Raw genomic sequence first — 13,762 nt, 5'->3', positions numbered from 1 at the left:
AAATTTTATCAGCAAAATAAAAATAATGCAATTTTTTTAGGTATTTTCAAATCGGTCTAGCACGTGAAATCTTGATGATTTCCGAAATATTTTGGCGAAAGTTATAAAATATAACAAATTTTATGACTCCAGTAGTGAAACCGCATATTTTTTTAATGTTTCATCCTAATGTGCATACATTTCACAATGAAATACTCTAAAATGTTCAATGTCTATTGTTTTTAGAGTTTTCTCATTTCCCATGTCAATATAGCAATTGATTACCCATTTGTTGCAATTCATTCGCTTGCCTGCATTCCCCTACTTATGTAAGTAGTTGTACAAAAGCACAAATACATATGAATGTGCATGGGTGTAAGTAAATATCCACAGGCGTTTTTCTTTCCAACTAAACGCATTTCGAAAGTCATTTTTAGCTGCGAAGCTTTCACTTCTTCAACAACATGCATCACTATTATAAATAGGGAAATTTGTGCACTGGTTTCGAACTGGCTTACTAAAAATGATGATGAACAGGAGTAATTTAGTTCTCCATCCAATAAAATTTTAGAAGGTTACATTACCTTGCATCTTAAGTAACGCGCAACATATATTTAAGTCGAAGTTTGGTCAAACAAAGCATCGTCACTGAGTATATAACTCCAGCAGAAAATTGAAGAGGACCAGTTTGACTTAACTTCCCTTAAGAATGCCTGATATGCAAAGGCCGCCACCGTATGCGCTTAGGTGTCCTTAATTAATTTGNTAGCAATTGATTACCCATTTGCTGCAATTCATTCGCTTGCCTGCATTCCCCTACTTATGTAAGTAGTTGTACAAAAGCACAAATAGATATGAATGTGCATGGGTGTAAGTAAATATCCACAGGCGTTTTTCTTTCCAACTAAACGCATTTCGAAAGTCATTTTTAGCTGCGTAGCTTTCACTGCTTCAACAACGTGCATCACTATTCTAAGTAGGGAAATTTGTGCACTGGTTTCGAACTGGTTTACTAAAAACGATGCCGAACAGGAGTAATTTAGTTCTCCATCCAATAAAATTTTAGAAGGTTACATTACCTTGCATCTTAAGTAACGCGCAACATATATTTAAGTAGAAGTTTGGTCAAACAAAGCATCGTCACTGAGTATATAACTCCAGCAGAAAATTGAAAAGGACCAGTTTGACTTAACTTCCCTGAAGAATGCCTGATATGCAAAGGCCGCCACCGTATGCGCTTAGGTGTCCTTAATTAATTTGAAATTTTTGAAGGACGTAGTTATATTCGCCTTTAAAAAATAAGCATTATCATCGCTCTTCGTTCCCCATAGATTGGCTAACTAACGTCCATAGTATTGCCAAATACATTTGCGATCAGTGAATCGTTGCTCAGAGACCTGAGTAAATGTTAAACAATACTGCCGACCCTTTGGTGAATGTTGTTACCATCTTGCCACATCGTTCGCTGAAATAAAAAATAAAAAAAAGTAAGTGCGCCTGGGACGCAATGGCGAAGTGAAACTTACGTTACATATCTATCATAACCAGTATACATATGTACATATATACATCTGCTTTTGCTTAAGGATAAATTTTTTGTCTTTTTTCTATCTAGATCCCTACCTCTACCGCTGTTCTTTTTAATTACATTTATGTTATTCTGTTTTCCTTTATCTTCATTTTTATCTTTATACCTTATCGATAACAAAATCGATAGTAACATCCAACAAAATATCGATAGCGAAACCGATAAAAATATCGATAACAAAATCGATGACTAATTCGATAAAAATTTCGGTAGCAAAATCGATAAAAATATCGATAACAAAGTAGGTAAAAATACAAATACCAAAATCGATAAAAATATCGATAACAAAATCGATAAATAATCGAAAACAAAATCGACAAAAATATCCATAACAAAATCGATAAAAATATCGATAAATAATCGATAGCCAAATCGGTAACAAAATTGATAAAAATATCGATTATAAATTCGATAAAAATATCGATAACAAATTCGATAAAAATATCGATAACAAATTCGATAAAAATCTATAACAATATCGATAACAAAACCGATAAAAATATAGATTATTATATCGATATGTCCCAATAATCCCGAAAATCTCTAAAATCCAAAATATTTCGCATATTGAGTATCCGTTTCTAAATACTTCTATGTATATCCTTTTCCCCATAATTACTTTTATTTTAATCTTTCTTCCTCTATCGTCATCTTTACTTTTGTTGGGATTCTCATCTTCATCTTTTCGTTTATATTTATCTTTGTTTTTACTTGTATGTTTATCATTTGCTTCATCTACATAGTCCCTTATATAAGTAAAGTGTTTAAATTTACCCTGATCTTCATTTTTGCCTTTATCTTTACGCATCTTTGTTTTATTTTATTTTCTTTATCTATGTACGTAGTCACCTTTACTTTCATTCTTGTATTGATCTTTTTCTAAGTCTTATTCTTTAACCTTTTATTAGCAAATTTTTGTTAAATTAATAACATCTGCATACATTGAGGAAGCAATTGTTTCAGCCCCAACCGTTTCCGTGTGCAATTTCCGTTGAATTTGTCAATTTATTCCCAACCAACCAACCGCCGCTAAAGAAGTTTCACTTCAAAAATATTTATTAGATAGGCATACGCAACTTAATGCGTAGATTTTAGCAAAGCAATAAATATATAGAATTTCGCAATAAAAATTTATCTCAATTTTTGAAAATTTTCGGACTACCCACAAATTTTTAAATTTGACCAAATTACATTGGAGTTTATGTAGATATTTATTTTTTCGATAAAACTGAAGTTCGCCCATTGAATAAAGTTGCCACTTCCCTTCATTAGCACAGTACCAACGTTTTAGTAATGCCTCTCTGGATCCATAATGCACCAGCGAACAGATAATTTTAGAGCGTGCCGCATGGTNGTGTGCAATTTCCGTTGAATTTGCCAATTTATTCCCAACCAACCAACCGCCGCTAAAGAAGTTTCACTTCAAAAATATTTATTAGATAGTCATAAATACGCAACTTAATGCGTAGATTTTACCAAATCAATAAATATATAGTATTTAGCAATAAAAATTTATCTCAATTTTGAAAATTTTCGGACTACCCACAAATTTCTAAATTTGACCAAATTATATTGGAGTTTATGTAGATATGTATCTTTTCGATAAAACTGAAGTGCTCCCATTGAATAAAGTTGCCACTTCCCTTCATTAGCACACTAGTACTTACGTTTTAGTAATGCCACATCAACTCTCCGGATCCATAATGCACCAGCGAACAGATAATTTTAGAGCGTGCCGCATGGCATCCAGTTATTTTTGGAAATTTTCCACTCTCACACTGAAAGCCACATTATCAGTACATTTTCGTAATGCAGTCGCTAAGCCATAAAAGCTAAAGCTAGTTCGTGCCACAAAAATTGAATGAGAAAACGAGGAAACGACCATTCACTAAAATCTACCAAATTAATGTGGTTACAGCATCCTGTGGGCGCGCTTTTACTCTATGCAGGTACACATACACTCTAATATATTTTTGCATTAACTCCGCCATAAAAGAGAAAATACGCAGCGCATTAGCCAATGTGACAGAAGCCAAAAATGAACATAACAGCATAGATGTGGCGTGAAATGCGTGAAGCATGCAACTTTATTCCATAGCGTAAAAATTTCGGTAAAATGTTAAACAGTCAATTAAATTTTCACAGAGTTGACGGGTGGAAATACATTCATACATACACATATACATATGTTTAAAAACAAGACCATGACGCCACATACATACACACATACGTATAGTATATTAATTCGGTATTTAGCCACCATGGAAATTAATCCCCATCTAACCGTATAATGCGTAAGCATAGCAGGAAGATGAACGATCAGAACTATGACTGTGACAATTCACTCGGTTATTCACCTTTCCATTATTTCGTGTATTATGCCGTTGCTAGTAGTATGTATTGTTGTTGCCGCACGATTTGCATTGGTAATGACATTTTGTTGGTGCGTGCTCGCGAACACAAATGGCTTGCACTAAATTAAAATGAAACAAATACTAAAAAAAAAAGTCGTCAACAATGGCAATTTAAGAACAAAACAAAACAAAAAAATAGCTCAACCTCCTTAAATGTCACACACACACGCATCTAATACTCATACACGGACGAACATTTAAAGATTTGTGTGTATATGAAAGTAAATAGCTGAACGAAATTGAAAAGGTTAAAAACCCAGCAGCCACGTGAACGAAATGAAAAATCACTGTTGATGTCAACGCACTTATTTGTTGGTGTAAATACGATAAGAGCCATTTTATGCATTTTAATATTGTCATTTCAATAGTATCCTTTTCCGAAATTCAATTTTTGATAAAAACGTGCATACTATGCATGTATGTATGTATGTAGACATGTTTTCTGGCGTAACACCCCTGTAGAAAAAAAGGTAAAAAAAAAACGTACAAAATAAAGTATTATATATGGCAAAGGGATAGTGAGATATGAAAATTATTCTCTTTTGTTATTTAATTTTTTGGTACTTTAAAAACTGAATATAATTTTTGATAGTTCTAAAACTGGACATAAAATTTAATCTTTTAGTTGCTATGTCTTTATTTTAAAACTGAACTTAACCTTTTGGTCATTTGAAAAACAAGCTACAAATAAATTATTGGTTACTTCAAAAACTGGACATTAATTTTCGCTATTTTAAAACCTCAAAATAAATATTTCATTATAAAATTTATCTTTTTTTTTGTAATTTAAAAACTAGACATAATTCATTTTTGATAACTCAAAAAGTCGAAATACATTTTTAATCTCTCGAAATCATTTTTTTTTTGTCATTTTAAAATTGAATATAACTTTTTGGTAGTTTAAATTTTGCTCCTCAATTTTTCGGCACTTAAAGAGCTAAAATAAATTTTTGGTTACTTCAAAAAGTGGACATTAATTTTTGCTATTTGAAACCTGGAAAAAAAATTATTACAAAATTTAATTTTTTTTTGTGATTTAAAAACTAGACTAAAACTATTTAAAAACTAAGTCAAAACACATTTTTTATCTCTTGAACTAATTTTTTTGTCATTTTAAATTTTAATATAACTTTTTGGTAGTTAACTCCTCAAGTCACTTAAAAAAACTAGAAGCATTTTCTTTACTGGAACTTTAGATACTTTTTTTTAGTATTTAAATGCAGAGTAATTTAAAACCCGAAAATAATTTTTAGTAATTCGAAACCAGGACATATACTTGTCTTCACTTGAAACGAATTGTTTATCAATTTAAACAGAACCTATTTTCTTGGTCATTTAAAATTTGGACATACATTTTCGTTTACTTACATGTTAGTAATAAATTGTTAGTTATATCAAAAACTGTGCCTGGAAATAAAGTGTTTGTTCTTTTTTTATTTTTTTTTTTTTATTTAGAACCTTCACACAAATTTTGATAAATCAAAAACTGGACACACACTTTTAGTCACTGGAAATTTTTAGTCAAACTGAAGCTAACTTTTTTACTGAATATAAATTGATGGTAATTTAAAAACAAATCAAAGAACAATTTTAATTATTTAGTTGCAAATTAATTTAAAAACAGGACATACTTCTTGGTAGTTCAAAAACTGGACATAAATTTTTGGCACTTGAAATAAATTTTTTATCACTGTTTTTTGTTTATTTAAAACTAAAAACCCTTTTTTACTGAATAAAATTTAATAGTCATTTAAAAATTAAAGATGCTTGTTTTATTTTATGGAAAGTAATTAAAAAATAGACACTTATTTTGATTCTATTCAAAAAGCGGACTTACGTTTTTAGTCACTCGAAATAAATTTTTATAACTTTAGAACCCAATATAACTTTTTGGCAACTTAGAAATAGGGCATAAATGTTAAAGCTGTAAATAAATTTGTGGCTAAATAAAAAACTGGACAAAAATTTTGGAAATAATTTGTTTATTGTATAGATTTTTTGTTGTAAATTATAAAGCAGACATAGTTTTTGATAGCTTAAAATGTCGACATAAATTTTAATTCTTTTGAAAAAATTTTTTTATTTTTTCATTTTAGAACTGAATATAACTTTTTGGTAATGTAAAATTAGGGCATACATTTTACCAGCCTAGAAATTAATTGTCGGCTAGGAAATAATTTGCTTATTGTATAAATTTTTTGTTGTAAATTATAAAGCAAACATAGTTTTTGATAATTCAATTTAAGTGTATTGAAATAATATTTTTTATTTTCATTTTAAAAATAAATATAATTTTTTGGTCATTTAAAATTTGGGCATCAATTTTTTGTTCACTTACATATAAAAGTATATTTCTTAATACTTAAATTTTTGGTAATTTTAAACTGAACATAATTTTTGGTAGTTTTAAAACTTGGCATAAATTTTTGTGTAATTTAAAAATTGTAATTTGAAATGCTCGTCATAATTTTTGGCAGTAAGAAAACACGAGAATTGGACATAAGTTCATGGTTATTTAAAATCTGGTAGATATATTTTTGGCAATGAGAAAACTGGTCACGAACTTTTGGTTATTTAAAGCCCGACATAATTAACCGGGCGTAAACATTTTTCACCAAAAACTAGACAAGACTTTTTAGTAATTTTTTTATTTTAATCTATGGGCAAAAACTTTTATATCGCTAGCTTAGAGTGAAAAGTTGCTAAGTCCACTTTTTATGAAAACTCATATTTTGATATTGGAGGCTAGAGAAATTGAATACGCATCGTTTCGAAAATTATAAAGGTACTTGATTTGTTTTTTCCTCTTCATAAGCAATAAAAGGAAAATTTGCTAAGTCCAAAAGAAGCACCACAAATCCGATAAGGCCAAAATAATACGACATCTTTTAATAAATATCGAATCCTTCTGATTCTTATGGAGTTTTGCTTTGCTTTAAACGCGCAAAATGTCTGATTCAAAGTCTTGCGAAATAGTTAAAGAAAATGGCTATAGAAAGATTTTTTCCTCTCCTGTAAAATTTTTAAAATGGGACTTAGCAACTTTTCTTTCTAAGCTAGCGATATCTTAAATACCGGATATAAAATGCTCACATAAATACTGAAAGGGTAAAATTTACGGTAGCATGTGGCCATATCTAATATTTCGCGTTTAAGAGAAGGATAAAACGTATTAACGATGAGAAAGTAAATTAGAAAAAAATGTGATCGTTAACTTTTAAACTCTTACCTCAGATTTGGATTCATAGACAAAAAAAATACGATATTCCTGGCGTTGCATACATATACTAATGAATTCATCCAAGCTATTTCAAACCATCCATTCATATATTTGACGATTTCATGAATAGTTTACATACTTATTTGTAAATTCGTCCTTTCTTTTTTTATATATTTTGGGACAAAATCTTCGATGCAGTTATCGATTTGCTAGCTAATTTCTACAGAGCCATTTTGGAAAAGAAATTTATTCCAATGTACATACGTGCGTGAAACCGTACGGGTATAACACGCTTCGCTAGCTTCATTTGTATTCTCATGGGAAAGCAAGGTATCGTAACAGCAAGTGGAGAAAAAAACACAGCAAGTGGAGAAAAAAACGCAAATCAATAGGATGACAAAAGCCGGTTTAAACGCTGTGTTTACTCACAAACCGATTAAATCAAGGAAATTAATTTTTTTTTTTCGTGTGCGTACGCAAATATATGTGGCAACTGCTGCAGTAGTATTGATACCTTGAGTCAAACAGCTAGCCTGGTGAAAATGCTTAAAAAGCCAAACCAATAAGCTGGATCTAGTCAAGCGACCTGATGTTTCATTCATGACTTGTTGGAAAAGAGAAGTGAGACTGTTTCAGTTCTGTTGGGAACTAATTTTCCTTTGAAATCGACAACGGAGGATGAGAATGTGAAAGTCACAGTTTTAAGGTACAAATGGTTTGTTGCCAAAACCAAAGACAGCATTTGCTTTTATGTTACTTATTCTTGTTTGTTGGCGCTGTAACCGCCTAAGTAATTTCAATAGAGACCAAACAGCACCCTTGTCATTTCTCATTTTCAGCCAACTGACGCCAATTGGAAATTCCAAGTGAAGTCAAGTCTTTCTCCACCTGCAATTTCCAACGCAGAGGAGGCCTTTCTCTTCCTCTGTTACCAGCATCGCGGCCCGCGTTGAATACTTTCAGAGCAGAAGCGTTTTTGTCCGTTCAAAAGACATGACTAAGCCAGCGTAGCCGCTGAATTTTAATTAGCTGCCCTTGTCTATATCGTTGCAAAGCTTATAGAACTCATCGTTAAATCTTCTTCGTACGATGAAAGAGGACCTTACTTCTCAATTACCTGCTCCATCCAAAGTAAAACTTGTTGGCAACAGTGATTCTCCGTTGGATTTTAAGGCTGACATTATTGCTGGTTCCGAAATAAACGAAGTCGTCTACTTTTTCAAACTTGTAACTGTTATCCTCTTATCTGAAACCTCATTTCGCGGAGCTAATGGTATTAAGGCAACTCCTTTTAGTGCTATCGAAAGCGGCTTTAAAATCGACAAATAGATGGCATTTTCCAAGATGGATTTGCCTGGGCTAAAGCCGCACTGATAAGGCCCAATCAGTACATTGACGGTGAGCTTCAGTCCTTCATACTATACACTCAATAAGACCTTGTAACCTATGCTTAGAAGGCTGATCCCGGGTTCGTCTTCTCCACTAATTTTAGTACAGCTTCCATTCAGTAGGGTGGAAAAGCTTTCCTTCCATAATTTAAGTTCGTTCTGGGCAGCGGTCTTTAGGTCGCCATGGTTGTTCTTACAGGAGTTCGCCCTGGTCTTGAAACCCTCAGTAAGTCGGCGAACTCTCCGACATAAAATTTTCGGGCGCTTTTTCTGTCGGCCAGCATTTCAAGCTATTCGCACACACTTATCTTATTTCGTCATCTCCCTTCTTAATGCAACAGATACGTCTCGCTTCCCTCTTCAGCTTACTATAACGGTCCCACACGGACTCGCATTGTGCCCGATCGCAGCGTACCCTTGTAGGCGGCATCTTTTTTTTCTGCAGCTTCTTGACACTCCTCATCGTACCAGTTGTTCTTTCGGGTTCGCTTAAATCCGACTACTTCTTCGGCGGCGGTACTTAATGAGCGGTAAATGTGGTCTCCCTGCTCGCTATGTCGGTTTTTTGAATAATGCTCTCAGAGAGCAGGTGTGAGAGTTGAGTGGCGAATAAATTGGTTGCGATTGCAATTTTTTGACGTTGGGCGCACATCTTTTGCTTCACGGAGGCGGATTCCTAACTTGGCTGCAACAAGAAGGTGGTCCGCGTCGATGTTTGGCCCTCATAGTGCAAGAACGTCCAAAACACTGGGAGCGTGTGTTACGTTTATCACAACATGATCGATTTGGTTTCTTGTTTTTCGATCTGGAGGCAGCCAAGTAGCTGGAGGGATCCTTTTATGCTTAAACCTAGTACTGTAAATTACCATGTCTCGGTTCCGGAAAAAGTTTATCAGGCCCAGTCCGTTATCGGACGTATCATGGTTGAGGCTGAATTTCTCGACAGTGGCACCAAAGATCCCTTTATGGCCCAAATTGGCATTGAAATCGCCAAGCAGGATTTCTATATCGTGTAGGGTAGCGCTCATATGTTAGTTACAAGCGTTCATACAAGAGATCCTTGGACGCCTCGTCCTTTTCTTCCATCGGGGCATGGATGCAGATGAGCGAGCTGTTAAAGAATCTCGCCTTTATGCGGATTGTGGCTAGGCGTTAGTCCACCGGAGTGAACTCCAGTACTCGGCGTCTGAGTCTCTCTTCCACCACAAATCCAACATCGAATTTGCGCTCATTTACCTGACAACTGTTATAGACGTCGCAAGTCTCCATGTTCACCTGGGCTTTCCCCGTCCATTGCATTTCCCAGATGGCGCTGATGTCAGCCTTAGTCTTCCCGATGACATTAACCAGACGGGGAGAGTCACCTTCCCCATTAAGTGTCCGAATATTCCAGGTGCATACCCTCAGATTATAGACCTTTATGCGTTTGCCATATTCGTCATCAAAAAAGGGGGTCTCATCAAAAAGGGGGTCTCATCCGAGGCACTTTGTAATTTTTCATTGGGCGCTGTGTTAACGTGCCGGGTCCCGAACTCAGCGCCGCGAATTTACGCCTTCGCACTTTAGCTCACTTCCAAACGGGTGTTTGGTCGCTATCCAGAGGAATCGTGGATATAAATATTCGGACGTTGTGAGCTGCGATTTGAGGCGTACGCACAAGGATCACTACTGGCCACTCTCTGCTGAATGGCGTTCAAAGGCTTTTCCCACTTAAGTGGACATCTGCGCACGGAACCATCCTCCGGTATGTTACTAATATCTGAAATTAATTTAAATCCACATCTTACTATTCCAAAATTAAATGCAAAGAATTAGAGACTTTAATTCGTCGATTAGTAAGTTAATGGAATAGAAAATTACCCTAGCTCACACATCCACAGAATCTGTAATTAACAGAATATCTACAAATGTGTAAGCAAGCACTACGGCATCTACTGCAACGCTTTCGATGCCCCTAATCACCACTAACCCATGGCGAGGTTCGATTACTGCAACATTATGTTGCACGCAAATTACAACATACAAATACATACATATATATAATGTACATGCATAGACACTTCCATTTGTGTATCTGTTTCTAGAGGCAAGCTTCAATATAAAACCACCTGCATACACGTACCCAGCAAAAAACACGATTACCACAAAAATTAAAATGGAATGGAACTAGGCGATGGAAATCGCTTACCTTTTCGCTTCAAAAAGGCATTACCTTATCGGCAACATTACCTTCGAACGAAGGGAGAACACCTTACATTAGAAAGAAGCTAATGAAAGATGCATGGATATACCGAATCCAGAGAAGCCTTTGTTTGCTTCTTTACAGAGAAACTATTTAATGTAGAATGCCTAGATATTTACATAACCCCCAGAAAAAATTCAGCTAATTATATATCTCTCAACACAAAATTTGGTTATAGTTTCATTATTTGGTTAAAGTTACCAGCTCTTGTGTTGGGAGAAATATATTTTTGCTGAGTCTTTTCTGAGTGTATTAAATTGAAAACAGAAAATAGGGATTGTCTTAAAAGAATTAACTCTCTGACATTGAATTTTTTTTCAATTTCATTTGCAATTCAAATTTTAATAAATCAGTTTTTATACATGTATGCGTTCTAGAACACTTTGCCACTAAAAGCGATTACCGATTTTTTGCTGGGTACCACCACGCATTAATCTGGCACTTAAATGCATGCATACATATATACATTAGGCATATGACTTTTTCTTAAACAAAAAATAAATAATTTATGAGAAGAGGACGAAGAATGATAAAAACCCAACAACAAACATAAATCTCGAGTTGGAATTTTCTATATAGAGTGACTGAAACAAATGACCACATGTTGAACTATTTGTAATTTTTTTGTTATTTTCTTTAAAAATACCGTCCAAGCTTTAACCAAAAACATATACATAAATCACAGTTTCAAACTTTATTATACAAAATTTACGAGTATTAAAAAAATTTTCATCAAAATTCCAACATTTAATCTGACTATTTTTGGGTATGCAGTTTTATAGCTCTTTCAATTTTAGTGCAATGACGTTAAAGTTTCAAACGGCTAAAAAATCTTGTTGATTCATAAGATTCTTTTTACGGAATTTTGCACTTTTTCCATTTAAGCATGAATTTCTTATGAAATAAAATGCGGGAGACGGTTAACAAAAAAATTTCCAAAAATCAACGCCTGTTTTTGTAAGACGCAGTCTGTAAAAAAAAATCCTCAAAAACCGTCGCGATTTTTTAGCCGGTTAAAACTTACACTTCATTATAATAAAATTGTATGGGCTATAAAACGGCATACCCAAAAATGTTCTAGCGATTCAGAATGAAATTTTGATGAAAATTTGGTGACATTTCCAAAATTTTATACACAGTTTGAAAATGTGATTTATATGTTTTTTGGTTAAAGCTTGGACGGTATTTTTATAGGAAAATAACCACAACAAAAATTTAGCTCAAAAAACATTACAAAAAAAAACAACACGTAGTCGTTTGTTTGAGTCACTGTATGTATCTGTGATTACAAGGCATAACAGCTTAAGTCGGGAGGTTGGCTTTAGTTAATGTACCATTCGTCGAGTACTATTTCGTGCGACGCAGTAGACATTGAAAAACGTTATTTTTGTTGGGCTCCTAGCATTCCTCGTCCTCTCCTCATAGGTACATATATTTAATTTTAGAAACAAGTCATATGCCTAATGTACACATATGTATACACACCATGCGAGCCGCTGACCACAAAGCAAATCGCTGGCAACCACATTGCTTTGCTTGCTACCAGTTGTGGTACGTACCGGTTGTGGGTTGGTCGAATCGCCATACGGGAGCAACATGTTGGGGGAACGATTTATTTCCAAGTCAGGTAATATTCGTTGCAAATGCATCCATCCATTCGCAGGCTAATGCATAAATATATGTGCATAAGTAGTACATATCGACGGCTGAGTGGAAGATCGATCGCCCATCTCAGCAAACGGTTGAAAAACAACCTATTTCAGAATTTTGTTGAAGAATGCGCTATCTCCGAATTTGGTTCAAAAATGCTCTTTCTCAATATAAATTTAATACGTCGGCTGCTGTGATAGGATGTTTTTTGAACCGTTTGCTGAGATAGAAAGTTTTCTAACCGGCTGCCCAAATAGCGCGATGTTCACCTCAGCCATGGAGCTCAAGAAACTCAACAATGATTCGATAGACACCTTCGTTAAATGTACTAAAAGTGGACAGCATTGACTGTGCTTATGTACGTGGAGGGATTTATAGTACAAAGTATATATACACTCAAAGTACAGTCCCGTTTTCTTAAGGGACAGCACCTGGTTTTTTCTAAAAAATCTATTTTTTGCTTACTTTTAAAACGTGATCTTTGAAAGTGCTTGATTAGCTTCTTTCCTTGCCAGCTTGTTCGTAATGTTGTTTCCCGAAATATGTCTATGTGCTCGGAAACCCAGACTACATTCTTAGTGCATCGCGTTGGTAAATCGTTTAGAACTATTCTGCGTTGATTAAATCGCAGCNTGTACGTTCATAAAAATATAGTAAAAATTAAAAAAAAGAAGAAAAATTAAAAAAAAAACAAAAATTAAAATTGTCAAAACCTTCTCAAATATCGCATTTCTATTTACGTTTCTGCCACTGTATATTAAAGCGCCCATCTCCAGCTTACTTCGCTTTCATAATCACTGCGAAAAGCGAATATGCACCCTTTAGAGTCGAGAAAAAGGTATCAAGATGTATTCTTATCATGCCACCAGCCATAGCGGTGGTTTCCTTCAACGCACGCTCGGTAAATAGAATCATTTCTTTCTTAAAGCGCCGTGTTTGATCGGGCCAATTACATCGAAATACTTCGTACTGCAGCTGACCGAAAAGCTGCTGCAGGCTGCTGCCATAATAGCAAATGGGAAAGATTTGAAGTGGCATAGCCAGGAAGTATGTCAGATAGTAGAGCCGCTCGAGCGGCGTATCTATGTAGAACAGCAATACAATCATGGCTACACAAATGTTGAAAGCTGTTACGGTGAACTGAATCAGCATCGGCAAAGAGATCACTTCTTGCAGTAAATCGAATAGCCTGAAATTGGTGAGAAAATCAGCGAGCTCACAGATATGAGAATATTTTCCATTTGCTTACCTATAAAGATTTTTCTGGTCCTTAATGCACTG

General features: G+C 34.5%; 1 protein-coding gene across 1 annotated transcript; it reads right to left on the bottom strand.

Annotated features, from left to right (window-relative positions):
* Window positions 1-13,258: 13,258 nt before the first annotated feature.
* On the bottom strand, window positions 13,259-13,756 carry LOC108378615 (odorant receptor 59a-like; the record flags this gene model as incomplete). The annotated part of the gene is made up of 2 exons (XM_017634917.1): window positions 13,259-13,670; window positions 13,731-13,756. Coding segments are annotated over 2 exons (438 nt in total), but the record flags the coding sequence as incomplete, so codon positions are not given.
* Window positions 13,757-13,762: the final 6 nt, after the last annotated feature.

Source organism: Rhagoletis zephyria, unplaced genomic scaffold, assembly GCF_001687245.7.
Source record: "Rhagoletis zephyria isolate East Lansing unplaced genomic scaffold, Rhagoletis_zephyria_1.1 Rzeph_scaffold_14539, whole genome shotgun sequence".
In the NCBI taxonomy this organism is placed as follows: Eukaryota; Metazoa; Arthropoda; class Insecta; order Diptera; family Tephritidae; genus Rhagoletis; species Rhagoletis zephyria.
Note: the sequence above shows the minus strand (reverse complement) of the source record. Positions and strands in the feature narration are given on the sequence as shown.